The sequence below is a fragment of the Chaetomium globosum genome, genomic scaffold, assembly GCF_000143365.1.
Source record: "Chaetomium globosum CBS 148.51 scaffold_8 genomic scaffold, whole genome shotgun sequence".
Taxonomy (NCBI): Eukaryota; Fungi; Ascomycota; class Sordariomycetes; order Sordariales; family Chaetomiaceae; genus Chaetomium; species Chaetomium globosum.
The window spans coordinates 363,204-380,395 of NT_165983.1; the positions used below are offsets into that span (position 1 = coordinate 363,204).

Genomic DNA, 17,192 nt, shown 5'->3' on the forward strand with positions numbered 1-17,192 from the left:
AAGGCCGCAAGCGGGCGGCAGAACCATCAATATCGCCAGCATCGAAACGCTGAGATATCAAATTTGTAAAAGTAGTGTAATTAGACGATTTCCGGCGATTTGAAGCAGTTTGACAGTAACATGCAGAAATTTGCGCTCAATTTGTTCTACATACTCTTACCCCTGAACCCCTGAACACTCAAATTCCCAATCCGCCGACATCGTCGTCTTGATTATTCAAGTCTACACGCCAGAAGTCATCTTCGGTAACGTGGAACAATCGCTCCCCTTCATCCAGCCAGTCGATTTCGTTGTCTTCTGTACCACCTGTACCAACGCCAGGGATCAGCCGCTGATCAGCTGCATCCTTGAGCTCGGGCACAACGGCATTGAAGTCAGCAAGCTTCGCTAGCAGCTATTTCTGACGCTATTCGTATATATCCGGGGCATCGAAGCCAGCAGGTGGGATGTCGGCCGTCCGGCGCCGCGTAATTCCATCCTTGTAGAGCTTGCAGGCGTATGAGATGATGTCTGCCGTCGCGTCCCCCGCAGTGTGAGTACCCTTCTGCTTGGCTCTGAATACGCCTTCAACCGACTTGCGAATAGTTGCGAGATAGTTGCCATTGAGCGCGAGCCGGGAGAACGTCGCCTGGATATCGTGCGTGGAGTTCTTGTTGAACTTGACGTCGAGCGCATACGATGCGTTGACGTGCTCCAACAACAAGTCGATGGCTTTGTAGCCACTGCCGGCGGTCGTACAGCGAATCAACCCGCCTTTGAGGATGGCCTCGGCGAGACCAGTCTGTTTCGCGACGCTGGGATGTAGAATCCATGCGAAATACAGCATCTCTGGGCCATAGTTTGATCCTTTTCCTCCCCAGAAGAGGACAGGTAGCATTGGAATGATCTCCCGAAGAAGACCGTACTCACCAACACGGACTGCCTCGTACATCATCAGCAGGATCTCAACGCATTGCATGAGGCGGCAATGGTTTCGGAACTCCACGTCGATAGAGCCGGGTTCGGTATCCTCATAACGGCCTGCCCACGCGGCGGGGGATAAGACTGTCTCCTAGACGTGGTCAAATACACCCCCAAAGTCATCCTCGTCCATAGCCTCCACCGCATTCAAGATGCCGTCGACTGACAGTGGCCCCTGCAGTGTGCCTTCTTCAATCAGATGGGCAATGATGAACGCCAAGATTCGAGCCGTATACCCGTGTATAAGAAGAGGTAGCGCCTGGTGATACTTGATGTCCTTCTTGGTAATATTCTTGCCGCGATGGAAGAAATGAACATCGGCCGAGATCGTAGCGGAGGAGGTCGTCTTGGTACCGGTATCCCAGAACATCCGGAACAGCATCTCAATATAGTTGAGCTTGATATGGAAGAAGGCGGGGATAGGAAGCATCCATTTCTTTTGCTCCCATATATCGACAGACTCAAGCTGTGAGTTCTTGATGCGCCGGATGAACGACGTCGTTTTCTGATCGCCGTAAACAAACACCAAGCGGTCGGCGAACTCCTTGAAGTCTAGTCGGCTTTTGAAGAGTGGGCTACTCGAATTGTTTTGGCATGACGATTCGTCGGTGAAGATAGACTAGAGGTTGGTTTAGCCAAAATCCAGGGAGCACAGCGTCTCAAGAGTCTACATTACTCTCGGGATACTAACACATTCTGATATTCTCCAACCACAAAGCAGCAGCAAACTGTATGATCTAGACGACTGCCACGTCCTTCGTCAACGTGGATTCTCTTCAGGTGTGCGACGCCATTTTCGTATACTATGATGGCGGAGAACTTGGCGGACCGTTGATCGGGAGATCCGAGTATCAACTGTATTAGTGAGCATTTGCGTTGATAGGCGAGGGTTCCGCTTTGCCAACTGAATGATGTAAGTCCGTGCACCCCGTTTCCGATCAGGCCACTAACCGATCAAAATCCACCATCAGCCCCCCCGTTCTCGGTATCTACAGGAGGGTCGAAGATCGACCATTCCAGGCACATATCTTCGAGGACATAGCTATTTACTACTTCCGAGGGTTTCAACTCCTCTGCAAGTGCCTTTTTGGCCTGCATTATTTGCTCAATTTGAGCAAACCGGGTGTTAGGGTCCAACCTAACCTTCTTCCTTTTCCTAGGCTTCAGCCTGTCTACCTCAGCTTCCAATGCCCGAATCCTCTGTTGTTGACTAGCTAGCTGGATAGCTGTGTAGTCAAGACTTTTGCCAACCTTTGCAAAGAGAGTCCGAGCTACTGGGTCTATTGTTTTGAGTCGCTTTAGACGGTAGTTGGTAGCGACTAATTTGTGGACCTCTTGACTGCGACTTGGAGTCTTAACCTCCTGGCTGCTCGGCTTGTTGACGCCCTGACTGCTTGGCTGAGTTGGCTGAGTTGGCTGAGTTGGCTGAGCCGGCTGGGTCGGCTGGGTCGGCTGGGTCGGCTGGGTCGGCAAGAGTAAACGGCTCATGAGAGGCTTGTCGACGTTGACTGGCCATAACCCTGACGCTTTCCAACCACTACGGATATTTCTTTCCGTAATGGCATCGCTCCTAGCCTTTGAATAACAACAGAGAAAGAGTCTTTTGCCAATAGGGGCACTGTCGGTCATCAGAGCCAAGTCATCAATGCCTCAACGGTAGGCAGTCTTCAAGGGAGAAAAGACAGAGAGATCAAGAGGTTGGAGAACATGAGAGGCGCGTGCTGGTAAGAAGAGAAGGTAGATGTTGTTGATATAACACGTCCACATGAAGTCGTCAGACTCGTGGCTACCATGGCCATCAACAATGAGAAGTCTCTTCCTCGAAGTTGAAGTCGATGGGCAAAAGACCCCCGTCAGCCATTCCAAAGCAATATCATTAGATGTCCACCCATTTTGGCTTGTTGTGAACCGCCAGTTACGTAATGGATCAAGGTCCTTCACGTCGTCGGGGAACCATTGTTGTTGGATGTCTTGTGCCCTTGAAGATAACCAACAGAGAGAGAGCGACTCCTGTTGCTGAGATACACTCAATGATCGTCGTCCAGATCCGAGATTCAGGGTGCTTTGACAGTGCCTCCTTCGTCTCCGATGAACCAACACATAAGCCATTGATCCCCATACCCTCCATAATCCCCGTTTCGTCCATATTCCAACGGTTTCGCGGGTCAACCGACTTGATGATCGGAATCGCGAGTAGACGGAACCAAGCCTTGATCACATCAATACTAGCTCCACTCAGCCGCTTGATGTCCATACTTTTGTTCCTCTTCGTCTTCAGAACCGGATATCTGTTGATGAACTTCTGGAGCCAATGCTTGCCAACAGTCTGGTCAGATCCAGAGGCATGGAGGATGCGGTTGGCGAAGGTCTGGATCTGCCTATGCTTGACAGGAAGCCCAAGAGCCTCTTGGGCAAGGACCCAATCGGCCAAGTGTTTTTCTGGATCGGGGCTGAGCTTCTGCATCACCTGGGCTTGGTATTGACCCTTTGGTTGGGCGTGGGCAACGACTCGGCCTTGAAGGGTAGAAAAGGGGACCCCCCAGGCCTCGCTAGCCTTACGGATAGATTGTCCATCCTTGACAGCCTGGATTGCCAACTGAATGATGTCTTCGCGAGCCATAGCAAATATGTTAAAATGAGAGCAACAGGATTAGGATTGGGCTTGATTTGGTGAAACTGTGTGGGTTGGAACAGAGAGGGTGCCGGATCAGGAGGGAGTGAAAATTTGATCGGCTTAGTGGCCTGATCGGAAACGGGGTGCACGGACTTACCGTTTCTCCCGACGTGTAAGAACCTCTGGCCGACCAGTTCTAGGTCGGGATTCAACAGTGGTTGAAGATTCGAATCGATGAAGTGTGAGTTGGACTGCCGCCCGGCTGATGCCAAACGCGCGCGCAACGGCCGACTGGCTTGCCCCAGCTGCAACGGCACCTATAATAGCTGCACGTGCAAAAGGCGACAGTTCCTGGCCAGGTTGGCGCATGGCCGTCAATTTGGCCCCGATTTCGTCTAAATTGACCATGGTAGGCTGGAGTTCTGTTAGTTGGAAGATTGAAGATGGTGAGCAACGTGTCGCGTCGCGCGTTTAATTGATGTGGGGTGCCGCAGACTTTTGAACCCCCACTGTACATGCCTTGCACGATCAGAAACGGCGGGAGCCACCACCCTTCGCCATTGATGCACTCAATCGCCGTTGTCCATTCCCTATGGCCAGGCTGAACTGCCTTGCCCCTTCCACGTCGATCAGCGCGTGTCACTACCATAGACGCGCAGATAACACCCATCATAAAGCCGGTCTCGTCGAAGTTGTAGAGGTCATAGTCGTGGATGCCGTACTTCGCTCTCATGTTGTGCACAAGCTTGAACCACGCGCCAATAAGCTCTAGATCTTTTGCAGAGGGCTCTCTGGAGACTTAGTCGTATGCGCGATTGAATCGCGTCTTGAGTTTTGGTTGTCGCTTGACGAACTTTTCGGCCCAGTGCTTACCGATACGTCCGCCGTCGCGTTGCGCGAGTAGCAAATTGGCCATATCCTCAACACCAGCGTAATGGGGCGGAAGTCCTCGCGCATCTAGGTCCAATATATATCGAACAACTGCCTCCTCTTCAATGGCTGTCAATCGATGAGCTGCAGGTCCCGACTCGGACTTTGGCGTTCGTCCGTTCATTCTGTGGCGGAGCGTAGCTTCGGGCACGTTGTAGATTTCTGCAGCTTTCCGGCGACTAAGTTTCTGGTCTCGTCGAATAGCTTCAATTGTCAGGATAACCTGGCTTTCTTTACAGCGGGTTGCCATTGCTGGTCGCAGAGAAATGCTGTGTAGCAGATGGAAAGGTGCGTCGCTTAGGGGTGTGCGTCGCTTGGGGGTGGATTACGTTACCTGAAGGAGGTTTGAACATCTCTAGTAAATTTAATAAAAGAATTATAATTATCCTAAGATAGTTAGACTAGATCGCTAAATGATAGGGTCGTAACTACTATTATATTTTTAGCTATCGGACTAGGGATTATGATATAAATTATCTCTGATCAAAACCCTAAGTTTATATTAAAGATACAGCAAGGGATCTTCAAAGTACTTAACATTAAGCTTCTCTTCTCTATGGCGTATTACCTTTAGATAGATAGGTTATTGGAACGAAAAAACTAGATAATGAAACTTACTATCCATTATTATATAACAATAGACTATAATTCCTTATAGATAGATATAACGTGATCCACCATTGACCCGCGCACCCCATTGACCCGCCCACTTTTCTAGACATCTTCATTCCAAACTGCCAGAGGTCCATTGAAAACCAATGCAATCAATTGAAACTACTCAGCATCGCATCAACTATCCATTTTTCCGGCCTCTGGGCATGTCCTTGCATGGTGGCCAGCCTTGCGACAGATACTACAGAGCCGCGAACCCGCCCGACGCCTCTTTGACGACCCTTTCGTTTCCTCCTCGACGCGTCCTTCCTCGTCAACTACGCCCTTCTTTTCCATTATATCCCTGGCCTGGCTTCCATGCATAGCCCCTCCATCCTAGTAGCGGCGAGGCCGCAGCGGAGGTGCGGAGGTTTTGATCCAGCGTAGGCATGGTTTTTTCTACCGAGTTAATCGCTGAGGGACCGCGTGTACTTAGTGCCTAGCGTGATAAGAGAAATAATAATATACGGATGTCCCTACCAAAAGTCTTTTCTCACCGCCTTTTATTTTTCTGCCCGGCAGAATTATCCAGTTGGCTAGCCCACCACAGTTCTAAATTTGGAAGGCTTGAACTTCCCCGCATCGTTTCTATCTTTTTTTCCTTTTCACATTCTGTTTACTACAGTACCTCTAAGTACAATGCCGCATTACGATATTGCTACCCGCGCACAAGCGCTTACTCTTAAGTTGATTCTACAGCTTGATAATAAACAGATTAAAGCCATTACTGGTTAAAGCCCCGCACTATTACTAGTATGGTTGATAAAGCTCTCGAACGTGGGTTTGATCCAAATGCCTCACCCCCTGTTATCCTCTATATCCACGTTGCCGATGCTCCACGTTCCGGCCGTCCCCCAAAGCAAGATCAACATAAAGATGAAGTTCTGGGGAAGGTTCGGAATAATCGGTATGGCCGTGAGATAACCTGCACTTATATCGCAGAGGAGCTAGGAAACGCCATCTATGACGGTCTGGCGCATCTTACGAGCGGCTGGGTTAAAGAAAACGAAGCCAACTCGCAAACCAGGCTTGACGGAGCGGATGAAGAAGGAGCGCTTTCAGTTCTGCCTCCTCCACCAAGACTGGACTCTCGAAGATTGGAAGGGAGTTATCTGGTCTGACGAGACGTCTGTTATTCTTAATCATCGCCGTGGTGGCTACCATGTTTGGAGAACTTCACAAGAGAAGTATGTCAAATCTTGTATTCGGGAGCGATGGAAAGGATTTGCCGAGTTCCAATGCTAGGGCTGCTTCACATACGATTCAAAAGGGCCATGTCATATCTGGCATCCAGAGACCGCACAGGAGAGGAAGAAGGCAGATCAAGATCTTGAAGAGCTCAACGCCGAGCTAGAACCTATCTTACGTGCAGAATGGGAGCTGGAGACTAAGATGAAGCGCTTGAAGCTTTGCGGTATCGGCGGCAAACCTCCACAATGGAAGTGGGATACTAAGCATGGCAAGCTCACACGGAGGTAAGGCACTGGTGTGGATTGGTACCGCTACCAGAAAAAGATCTTGATCCCAAAGCTTATCCCATATGCTAAAGAAGTGCGGTCGCAACGCCCTTGTTCAGGAAGATCTAGCTCCTTCACACGCCCACTATGCACAAGGGGCGATCTACAACACTGCAGAGGTTGCTCGACTGGTCTGGTGCCCCAACTCCCCAGACCTCAATATGATTGAGCCATGTTGGCCACATATGAAGCGCCAAACTACGAAGAAGGGAGCTCCAAAGAGCAAAAGGGAAGCCCAAGTGGTATGGAAGAATACGTGGGCCGAGTTGGAGCAAGCCAGAATACAGAGTTGGATTGAGAGGATCCAGTTTCACGTACAGGAGGTAATTGGCCTAGAAGGAGGGAATAAATATAAGGAAGGAAGCCCAAAAGACCGCCGGGAAGATGTAGTTACGAGGCCAGGGCCCAATACTATGTAAATATTATTATTATTTCCTACACCGATATGCCCTGGGGCGCGCCGGTCTTTCTACTGCTATTTAGAAAGGAACCCGTACCGTATAGGCCGGATAAAAACCTCTGTCTACCATTTTGAGACAACAATCTATGAATCCGTCATACTGCAAAAGAAAGGAGGCCCTTTGCCGGCCTCCCGGCCCTCTAGCCCTCCCCATCCACTGTTTCTAGCTCCAGCCTTCTGGCCAGCCTATACTCCAGTAGCCGGCCAGAGTCCATCAGCCAGCCAAGGACCTTCCTAACAAATCTTCTGCTCCGGGCACCTACTCCCCGTAATACGGTTTGTAGGTCCCGATGTGACCGAATCTCTCTGCCGTCCCACGGCCTTTGTAACGGCGGGTCGGGGCACCAAACCACCAAGTGCTCCACCGTCTCCCTGCCTCTCCCGCACTCGCAATAGGGGGTGCGGACCTCCGGGACTTTCACCCTGAACAGGTAGTCCCGGAGGCCTATATCCCCGATACGGGCCTGGGAAAGGAGGGAGCTCTGCGCCTTTGTAAGACCTTCGTGTCTCATCAGAGCTTTGTCGGTAAATAAGAGGGCTGGGGGGTCTTCGTCGGCTATCCTCCTGTTTAATACCCTCTGTCGAGTAGCACTTTGTTGACTAGCTCTCTGTTGTTCCCACCGGGCCTGCCAGGCCAGTTCGACCACCTCCTTGGTATTCGACCCCCTATCCTTCCCCCCGATCTTCCATTTGTAGTTAACCCACTGGGCCACTACACTAGCGGCTAGTTCAGTGGGCGTGGGACTCTGCGGGCCCTGACGGGGCCTCCGGCCTCGGGTTTTCCTCCTCTTGTTGAACGTTCGGTAGACCTTATTGCAGGCCTCAGTGATTAGATGCCCCGTGGTTATTCTCTCAGCCTCCGGCCCAGCCCCTGATTGTAGGGCCTGCTTCTGTAGCCGGCCCTCGAAGTCAGCCAGCCGCTTGTTGAGATATAAGTCTAGCGGTGGCACCCAGGCCTCTGTTTCTAGGCACCGAATAGGAGCTGACTTGTATGCCCCTACTACTATTCGGAGGCTCCTGTTCTGAGCTTTTGACAAGACCTTTGCAGGCCCCTTCGGCCCTGTAGCTCTTGGAGCTGTTGGTTGGTGGAAGCTGGAGGCTCCGTAAGCTATGGCACTGCGGATGCACTTTACGTAGACCTCCCGAGCCCTGGATAGGCTCGGGCCCCACGTCTTTGCTGCAATCCTCGATAAGGCGAAATCTTGGGTTTTGAGTTTCCGTTCCACAGCTTGTTGGTGCGCCCTCCATGATAGCTTCCAGTCCAGCCAGACTCCTAGGAACCGAGCCGATTCCACTGGCTTAACTGTGCTGTAGCCACTAGCCCCTGGGTGGGCCAGGGCCACCGGGTTCTCCCACTGTCTCCGACCTTTGTTGAAGTGAATTAATTCGCACTTTTAAGGTGCGAACGCCATCCCCCGGGTACCAGCCCACTGCAAGCAGGTCTTCCAAGCTTTTTCCAGTTGCTGTGTATTGGTCTCTGGGTTCTTTCCAAAGGCCAGTAGGTTTGTGTCGTCTGCGAACCCTACTATGCTAACCAGTGGATGAGCTGTTTTCAGGGCCTGATATAGGGAGGCAATGTAGAGGATAAAGAGGATCGGGGATAGTGGTGAGCTCTGGGGGACTCCCGCTATGACTGGGATGTCCACTTTGGATAATATGTTAATCTATATATCATCTTATATATTTAAGTAGATTAAAAAGTTCTTGTGGCTAGATAGAGTATAGGTAGAACTTAATAGGTAAGACGAGTTAAGATAGCTGGGGTTATACATAATTATTTCCTACACCGATATGCCCGCAGGCGCGCCGGTCCCTCAACTGCTAATTCTTCTACATACAGAGGAGACCGTACCCTGAGGCCGGATGAAAACCTCCCTCCGTCACCCACACTCTGAATCCTTCACACTACAGATGCCGGGGCCTGGTTAGCGTCGCCGAGCCTGCCGTAGCTCTCCATGCAATCGGCTATCCCCGGAAGCCATCAATCTCAGTTACTCCCGTTTCCACAACCAGGATGATTCCAGCTTCTTGGGTTTGCACGGACATTGTGTTTTGTGGTGAGATGGAGCATTTGCCTTTGGAGGTCGTGTTGCAATAGAAAGGAGCGAGGGTCAATGGTGGATTAATTACGTTATTTCATTTTTATAAATATTATTCTAATTAACCCTTCTATAATACCCTTTATGGTTCCATAACCCTATGTAAGCTAACTTTTATTTCTATCTCGAACTATAATAAAAGCAATCCAACTTGTAAGATAATATATAGTATTATCATTCATACTCCGCTATGCCCTAGGGCGTGCCGGACCCTCAGCTATTTAGTGTACAGGAAAACCGTGCCCTTCCGGGCCGGGTGAAAAAACCATACCAACAATCAAGGAACGGTGCGTTCTGGTGTGTCTGCGTAGACAAAGAGAGGAGGCCTCCTGGTCTCCGAACGGGGGCGCTTCAAGCCGCCGCTTCCAGCTCGAGCCTCCTGGCTAAGTTGTACATCGGCAGCTTCCCCGAGTCCATCAGCCAGTCGAGAACTCTCCTCGCGAGCCGTGCAGTCGTGGGATTGATGCCGTGTAGAACAGAGTAAAAGTCCCGTCGTGTCCAAATTCCAGTTCTCTCCCATCTTCGAGTCAACGGTGGGGCCAAACACCACACTACCAGGTGTTCGGCAGACTCTCGTCCCTCGCCACACTCGCAGGCAGGAGTCAGAACCTCCGGGACTCCCCGTGTAAACAAGAAGTCCCGTAAGCCTATTGCTCCCGTCCGGATTTGAATCAGCAGCGAGCTCTTCGCCTTGCTGAGACCGTCGTGCCTCCTTCGGGTTTCGTTCCGGAATAGCGTCTCCCGCTGATGGTCAAAGTCGTCCGCCGGCCTGGTGATTGCCCTGCCGTCCTGTTCCTTTAACCACCTTTATTAAATAAATATAATAGTTCAAATCTTAGATAGCCACCTAGATATATAGTAAATCCAATTTTTGAATACTTAATCGTTGTTAAAACCATATATCTCCCCTCTAGGATGTGGAAACGGAAAAACTATTTGCCATTGAGGCTATCCGTACGACCAAAAGTATGTCTCGCTGACGTGCAGCCGGGATCTACAACGTCCCTGAAACAACCCTCCGCGACAGGATGAAGGGAATCACCCTAAAGCCAACAGCTACCACGGCCGTTCGAATTTGACGAAGATCGAAGAGGAGGTGATTGTTCAATATGTACTTGACCGAGATTCGCGTGGGCTTTCGCCTAGGCCTGCGGACGTGATTGATATGGCCAATCTTCTGCTTCAAAAACGCGATGCGCGACACGTCGGAAAGAACTGGACAAGCCGCTTGATTGCACGCCGCCCAGGGTTGGATACGCGTTTTAATCGCGTCTATGACTATCACAGAGGTCGCTGTGAAAATCTTGCAATTATTGAGCCATGGTTCCGACGGGTTGCCAACATGCGTGCGAAATACGGCATCCTCGACTGCGACTTCTACAACTTCGACGAGACGGGCTTCATGATGGACATGATACGGCCAGGCATGGTGGTTACGCGCTCGGATCGGGTTGGTAAACTCAAGGCCATTCAGCCGGGCCATCGAGAATGGGCGACGGCAATTTGCATCATCGCTGGCGACGGGTACGTGGTGCCGCCTTTCTTGGTGGTGAAGGGCCGTTTCCAGCTCGCCAGCTGGTACTCGGAACAGCAGATACTGGACGACTGGGCCGTCACAACAACAAACCGACGGATGGACAGATAATAAGACTGGCCTGGAATGGCTGCAGCATTTTGATGAGCACACTAAACACCGTCGGAGGGGTGTATATCGGATGCTGGTGCTCAAGGGTCATGAGTGCCACGTCAATGCCGAATTCGAGGACTACTGCAAGGAGAACAACATTGTCACCATATTTGTCTGCCTCCGCATTCCTCGCATCTTACCCAGCCTCTCGATGTCGGGTGTTACAGCGTCTTGAAGAAGATAGATGTACGGTGGTGAAATCGAGCACTTCATCAAGGCCCGGATCACGCACATCACGAAGCCCGAGTTCTTCCTTGCGTTCAAAGCCGCCTTCCGCCGGACTTTCACCCAAGAAAACGTTCTCGGGGGTTTTCGAGGGTTTGGACTCGTCCCCTACGACTGGCAAGCTGTCCTTTCAAGGCTAGATGTCAGGTTGCGGACACCAACCACCCCTGGAATACCCGATGGGCCACCAACAGCTTGGGTCTTTAAGACGCCCAAGACTACCAACGAAGCCCTCTCGCAGTCTACTCTTGTCAAGAGTCGGATTGCAAGACATCCATCGAGCTCTCCAACCCCGATTGTAGCAGCTGTTGATCAGCTTTCCAAAGGGATGCAGGCAGTTTCCCATGTGGTCATCCTTTTAGAGGCCGAGGTACGGACATTACAAGAGGCCAACGAAGCACTTTCTAAGCGCCGGAGGGCCAAACGGACGCGTCTCCCCGTGGATCCATCTCCTCGAAAGGGCTCACCCTCCTTCCGAGGTCAAAGTAACGAAACAGATAAAATGAGTTGTAACCTCTGTTCGATCGGTGCCCTTCTGCTACTCCGCTTCGGCCCCGCCGCGGGCCTCCTCGTTGTTCTCATTTTCCCAGCTCTACCGCCAGCCGGAACTCGTTCAGCCTCCCCAGCCCAAGTACCCACCGCACCACTATGGCAGCCTTCTCCACGTCATCGAGCCACTCCAGTAGCTCTGCGCCGTCGTCTGGCCAGGGCTGAGGTTTATCTGCGGCTCCGTTGCATTCGAGTACGAGGTGTTTGAATGTCTCGCGCGCCATACCGCAGCGGCATACCGGCGTTACCACCTCGGGGACCCTCCTAGTAAAGAGGAACCCTCGAAGCCCAATCTTCCCAGTCCTCGCTTGCACTAGGAGGGTACTCTTCGCCTTCGATAGCTCCCAGGCTGGGTCCCTCGACCGGTGTCGGTTCATGATAGAGGCGTCGAACCGCGCGGTCGCATCGGCCGGTTCGAGGGCCCGCCCCGGGTTCCTAGCGACCACCCTAGCTACCTCACTCTCCCATCTTCCAATCCACTCCCTTCTCATTGCCTCCTCCATCCACCTCTCGAGCTGTTTCTTGTGGTTTGGTCCTGGGCCGGTCGACCCTGGCTCTAGCTCCTCCTTTTCCGGCCTCGACTCGAGGGGGGCCCACTCCTGTGCCCACCTCTTCTTCCATTCGCCTGAGCCCTTTTCCGCTGGTGCCGTTGCTATATCGGCTACCTCCCGCCGAGGTCTTCCTCTCCCCCTTCTGCGCCTCCGCCGCAGGATCGCAGCGATTGTGGCAGGGGTCTGGAGGATTAGCCTCGCCTCCTCTGATATCCTAACCCGATCCTCGAAGGCAAGGAGCCTCTTGTTGGGGTACAGGTCGATGGGTGGGCAATAGGTTTCTGTCTCCAAGCTCTGTATTGGGGTAGCCTTGTAGGCCCCAGCGACCACCCTGAGGCACTCCGATTGGATCTTTGCGAGTTCCTTTGCGGCCCCGCGGGGGGGGCCTACCTCTGTAGGGGTGTGGAAGGCTGAGGCTCCATACGCGATCGCACTTCGGATCACTTTCGAGTAGATCTCCCTCACCCTCGCGAAGGTACACCCCCACGTCTTTGCGGCGAGCCTTGTTAGGGCATAGATCTGGGTCTTCATCTTCTTCCTCACCGCCGTGAGGTGTAGAAAGAACTATAGGAGAATAAACTATAAATTTTAGTTGACTTTAGATTAAATACTATAATGTTAAAGGAATAGCTTATATTAAACCCCTTTTATTATCACTCCATATTATAATAGAAGCGTTAAGAGAGGAGATAATATTGCAACTACCGTTACCAAGCATTGATGGGCGGGCATGGTGGCAGTGGCCAAACTGTAGGCAACTGCTGTTATGCATAAAGGGTAAAGCACTGCCTGTGCGCAGCTGTGACAATGGAGAGAGAGGCTGGCAGAGCGGAATACAACTTGTTCTAAGTCGGCTGAAAGTTGGATGGGCTAGCTAATCTCGGGTGTAAGAATAAGAGATACCCTGTCTTTAATTCTAAGGCGCGAGTCTATCTATCGTGGTGCTACTACTGAGAGGCGAGTCTAGCAAATATTAATTCATCTACATCCATGCACACCCACAACAAGCTAGAAACCAGCCCCCGTGGCAGGGCCATCCGCCAAGTCTGGTATCTTATACACAGGGTCCGCGGCCGCCAGCGCCTCCTCCGCGTCCGCCTTGGGCGGGTAGATCAAAACACCGTTGACCCACTTCTTCACCTTCTTGGCCTCGGCGCCCGTGAGCTGGACCTCTCGTTCCCAACCCTTCGTGACGACAGCGCCCCAGGGGCCCAGGTCCAGGCAGGTCCCGTAATCCGCCTGCTCGTACGGGACTTGTGGGACGCCCAGGAGGTCCGCGGCGGCGTTGTAGCCGGAAGACCGGCCCAGTATATTGGCGTGCTGGCACGACATCATGGCGCAGTTGCCGTCGTCGTCCGTGGCCGCGTGGGCCGTGTCGCCGGTGGCGTAGACGTGCGGCTCGGACGGGACGCGGAGGGTCCGGTCCGTGTGCAGACGCCCAAATGTGTCCTTCTCCCCAGCTATCTGCTGCGTCAGGGCGTTGGCGGCTACGCCGCCCGTCCAGACCGCCGTGAACGTCTCGATGCGCTCGCCCGAGGCGAGAGTGACGCCCTCGGCGTCAACAGCCGTTACGGCTGAACCCAACTTCATCTCGACGCCGAGCGACTTGAAGGCCTCGGTGATGGCGGGCCGTGGGCCGGGGCCAAGCTCTGGTCCGATGTGCTCATTCCGATCTACGACCACGACGCGGACGTTCGTGTCTGGGCCCAGGATGGCCCGTAGCCGGGCCGGAAGCTCGGCGGCAATCTCAATCCCGGTGAATCCGCCGCCGCAAACGACGGCCGTATCGCGGGCAGGACTTGGTGGCAGATTGGCAACGCTCTTGAGGTGGTTGTCTAGCTTAACTGCCTCGTCTATGGAGTCAATGCTGAATGCGTGCTCGTCGAGGCCGTCTATTTTGGGGCGCACAAGGCGGCTGCCGGCCGCGACGACCAGCCGGTCATATGTGACGCTGGACCGTGTACCCTGTGGGTCGAGGACGCTGACTTCATGGCTTTCGGTGTTGATCTCGTCGACGGTCCCTTTAATGAATCGAACGCCTGTGGCGGCGAAGAGTTCCGTCAGGGAAGACTTCATGTTTTCAGGTCCATCCTCGTAGAGGCGGGGTCGGACAACCAAGTCGTCACTCGGGGCGATGACGACTACGTCGATGTTGGACGCTCTCTCGGTGGCATTATAGACAATGGCGCGCCTGGCGGACAGGGCGCTCCACATGCCGGCAAAGCCAGCTCCGATGATAACAATTCGCTTTTGTTCGCCAGCCATGACAAACTATAGTTCTAATAAGGCGCTTGCAAAGTTTAGCATGAGAAAAAGAATCGACCTCAATTCCGAAAATGACAGCCATATTTATAGATTAATGGGAGCCCGTGGACTCTCACTTTTCCTTGATCTCTAAGCGTCTTCTTCCCGCCGGGTGGTCTCCCCTGTGCGGGCTGCCCGTCCCGGAAAAGTGGTTCGGCGGGAATTGCATGCTTGTACTGTGACTTGTGACCCCACATTTGCGCACGCCAGTAGCAGGTAGCAGTACCACGGATACCCGAGCCCTCCGCCGGGCGGTCTGAGGTGGGTACCCGCTCGCTGCGGCGCTCCTCCCGGGCAGACTCCGAGTTGCCGCATTACCCTCACTCATTAACAACCAACCCTGGTAACGGTATCACCCCAGTGCCTGCTTCAACATACTGGATTCTCATGCGCGTTGCCAGCGCTACGCCATGGCCGGCGAAAAACCTGTGCCGCGTGCCACGCGGGTCTCGATCGCCTGCATTCCCTGCCGCTCCCGGCACACCAAGTGCGACGCCACTCGCCCTTATTGCCGTCGCTGCTCGTCCGAAGGCAAGAAATGCTACTACGAAAAGTCGCGAAGGGGCGGTCTGGACCGGGCGACGTTGGCCGCCCGCAGGAACCAGCGGAACCGCGATGCAGAGTCGTCCTCGTCCAGCGGCCTCATGGGTAGCCTCGAGTCTCACGACGTGTCCTTGGAGGGTGACCCGGCGCATGCCGGTAGACCATGGCAACCTCCAGCGTCGGATAACGGCAGTACCGGATTTGACAGCCGTTCGATTGCCGCCTTGATCGACCCATTATTCGGTATCCCCGACTCCATTCACTCCATTCACCCGTCTGGCTGGACGGAGAACGACCCGCTCATCGGCCTGTACTACGAGCACTTCCACCGTTTCCATCCCTGCGTTCTTCCACAGCGATATCTCAGAAGATACCTGCAGGACCCCAGCAGGCGGGCTTGCTTGGAACCCCTAGTCTCAGTTCTTCGTTTCATAGGCTCCCTCTACGGACTGTCGGCCGAGTCTTCGAAGCTTGAGGAGCAGGCTCGGAAATGCAACAACTCCCTACAATGTCCTGCGGGGCGCCTGGATCGGGCCTTCCTAGTCCAATCGCGCCTTCTGCTCTCCATCGCCCTATATTGGTCTACTGACATGGAGGAGTCTCGCTGGGCGCTGGACCACGCTATACGCGATGGCTTTGACCTGGGCATGCACCGCCGGCCCTTCGCGGCAGAGAATTCTGCAGGGGATCCGGTGCTGGAGGAGAGTTGGAGGAGGACGTGGTGGCAGGTAGTAAGTTCGAAGCGCGAGGCATGGCCAGGCTTGTCCGGAGTCTGGCCGCTAACCCTCTCACGCTTAATAGGTCATCGTGGACGCATATTTCGCGGCCATCGAGCGGAAGCCAATTTTCGTTGCGCAAGATGAAGAGCCAACTCTTGACATGCCGTGCGAGGAAGAAGTGTATGTGTCTGGGGTAGGTCTCGCGCCGTCACTTACCTTACCTATACTTCTGTGTTAGCGACTGTTAACAATACTGTTTTCTGATTCTGGACAGTCGATACCCGTGCCCAAGACTGTGGAAGAGTTCGACAATCGTGAGTTCGCGCCAGACGACCACGTCTACTCATCCTTTGCATATCTTATAGGCTCGATCCGCTGCGCTTCATCTGCGGTAGCGATCGCCTGGCAGGGGTCAACGCAAAACATGTCCCGGGGAGGCGGTTGAGGCGGTAGGCGTCATGATTGAGGGGTGGTTCCTCTTGCTCCCAGAGTCGAAGCGCCAGGTCATGGGCAAGGACGGGATTATCGATGAGCTCATGTTCCAAGCTCACATGGGGGCCAACGCGTACGTGGATCCTCATCGTGGCTGATAGCCCTGCCAAAAAAGCCTCTGGATAGATAGTACATGGAAACTAACCATGCCGCAGTTGTGTCCTCGCTGTACACCGTCCCTACTCGAACCTCCTCTACAACCCCATGGAGATAATATCCAGCTGCGCCACCGGCTCGCCCAAGCCGTTGCCGATCGGCAACCTTGTCAACGTGCATACCACGCGCTGTCTGAAGTCCGTCGAAGCCCAGCTGCGCCTCATGGCGCTGCCCGCCCGCCCCTTCTGCCACACCCCCTTCGTCATCTGCATGATGACGGCCGGCACGATCCCGTTGCTCTCGGCCTGCAAGTTCCTCTTCACGGAAAAGCGGCTCGGGATTGCGCGGCATCAGATACGCATGAGTATCGGGTGTCTCAAGGCCATGGCGGGCATATGGCCGCAGGCTGCGGTGCATGTGAGGCAACTCCAGACAATAGCTCAGGAGGTTCTGGGGCTCCCTTCTCGCGAGGCTGCTGTTGCTCCGGACGCCGGGGCCAGTGGTAACTCTTCTAATGGGACTCCGTCCGGCTCATCCACGGCCGTGGAACCATTCGAAACGCAGCTCGATGGCCCCTTTCCGCTTGACTCACTGGACGATGGCTTTCAGGTGGGCTGGGATAATCTGCAGCACGATCTTGCCTGCTACGACTTTTCTGCAATCGGTTGAGTGATACCAAAACTGGTCTTAATATTAGTGCATATTGGTCTAGCATCTCACCCGAGACGATTAAGAAGGGTGAGACCGTATTGCCATGGTTGGTATACAACGTATCTTAAAGGGGGGGGGGGGGGG

General features: G+C 53.4%; 6 protein-coding genes across 6 annotated transcripts; 2 read left to right on the top strand and 4 right to left on the bottom strand.

Moving 5' to 3' along the window:
• Window positions 1-406: 406 nt before the first annotated feature.
• Window positions 407-5,129, bottom strand: CHGG_10828 (uncharacterized protein; the record flags this gene model as incomplete). Its single annotated transcript, XM_001226094.1, has 10 exons — window positions 407-943; window positions 1,058-1,579; window positions 2,011-2,578; window positions 3,030-3,567; window positions 3,732-3,770; window positions 3,892-3,969; window positions 4,079-4,342; window positions 4,448-4,773; window positions 4,839-4,857; window positions 5,123-5,129. The coding sequence occupies 10 exons, from the start codon at window positions 5,127-5,129 to the stop codon at window positions 407-409; spliced, it is 2,898 nt and encodes a 965-aa protein (XP_001226095.1).
• A 2,143-nt stretch (window positions 5,130-7,272) lies between these two features.
• Window positions 7,273-9,178, bottom strand: CHGG_10829 (uncharacterized protein; the record flags this gene model as incomplete). Its single annotated transcript, XM_001226095.1, has 3 exons — window positions 7,273-8,498; window positions 8,556-8,796; window positions 9,128-9,178. The coding sequence occupies 3 exons, from the start codon at window positions 9,176-9,178 to the stop codon at window positions 7,273-7,275; spliced, it is 1,518 nt and encodes a 505-aa protein (XP_001226096.1).
• Window positions 9,179-10,573: 1,395 nt separating this feature from the next.
• CHGG_10830 (uncharacterized protein) lies at window positions 10,574-11,093 on the top strand (the record flags this gene model as incomplete). The annotated part of the gene is made up of 2 exons (XM_001226096.1): window positions 10,574-10,755; window positions 10,934-11,093. 2 exons carry the CDS (start codon window positions 10,574-10,576, stop codon window positions 11,091-11,093), a joined length of 342 nt encoding a protein of 113 aa, XP_001226097.1.
• Window positions 11,094-11,721: 628 nt separating this feature from the next.
• Window positions 11,722-12,975, bottom strand: CHGG_10831 (uncharacterized protein; the record flags this gene model as incomplete). The annotated part of the gene is made up of 2 exons (XM_001226097.1): window positions 11,722-12,807; window positions 12,955-12,975. 2 exons carry the CDS (start codon window positions 12,973-12,975, stop codon window positions 11,722-11,724), a joined length of 1,107 nt encoding a protein of 368 aa, XP_001226098.1.
• Window positions 12,976-13,251: 276 nt separating this feature from the next.
• CHGG_10832 (uncharacterized protein) lies at window positions 13,252-14,508 on the bottom strand (the record flags this gene model as incomplete). Its single annotated transcript, XM_001226098.1, has 1 exon — window positions 13,252-14,508. The coding sequence occupies one exon, from the start codon at window positions 14,506-14,508 to the stop codon at window positions 13,252-13,254; it is 1,257 nt and encodes a 418-aa protein (XP_001226099.1).
• Window positions 14,509-14,957: 449 nt separating this feature from the next.
• CHGG_10833 (uncharacterized protein) lies at window positions 14,958-17,066 on the top strand (the record flags this gene model as incomplete). The annotated part of the gene is made up of 5 exons (XM_001226099.1): window positions 14,958-15,821; window positions 15,892-15,989; window positions 16,084-16,123; window positions 16,205-16,374; window positions 16,457-17,066. 5 exons carry the CDS (start codon window positions 14,958-14,960, stop codon window positions 17,064-17,066), a joined length of 1,782 nt encoding a protein of 593 aa, XP_001226100.1.
• Between the last annotated feature and the right edge of the window lie 126 nt (window positions 17,067-17,192).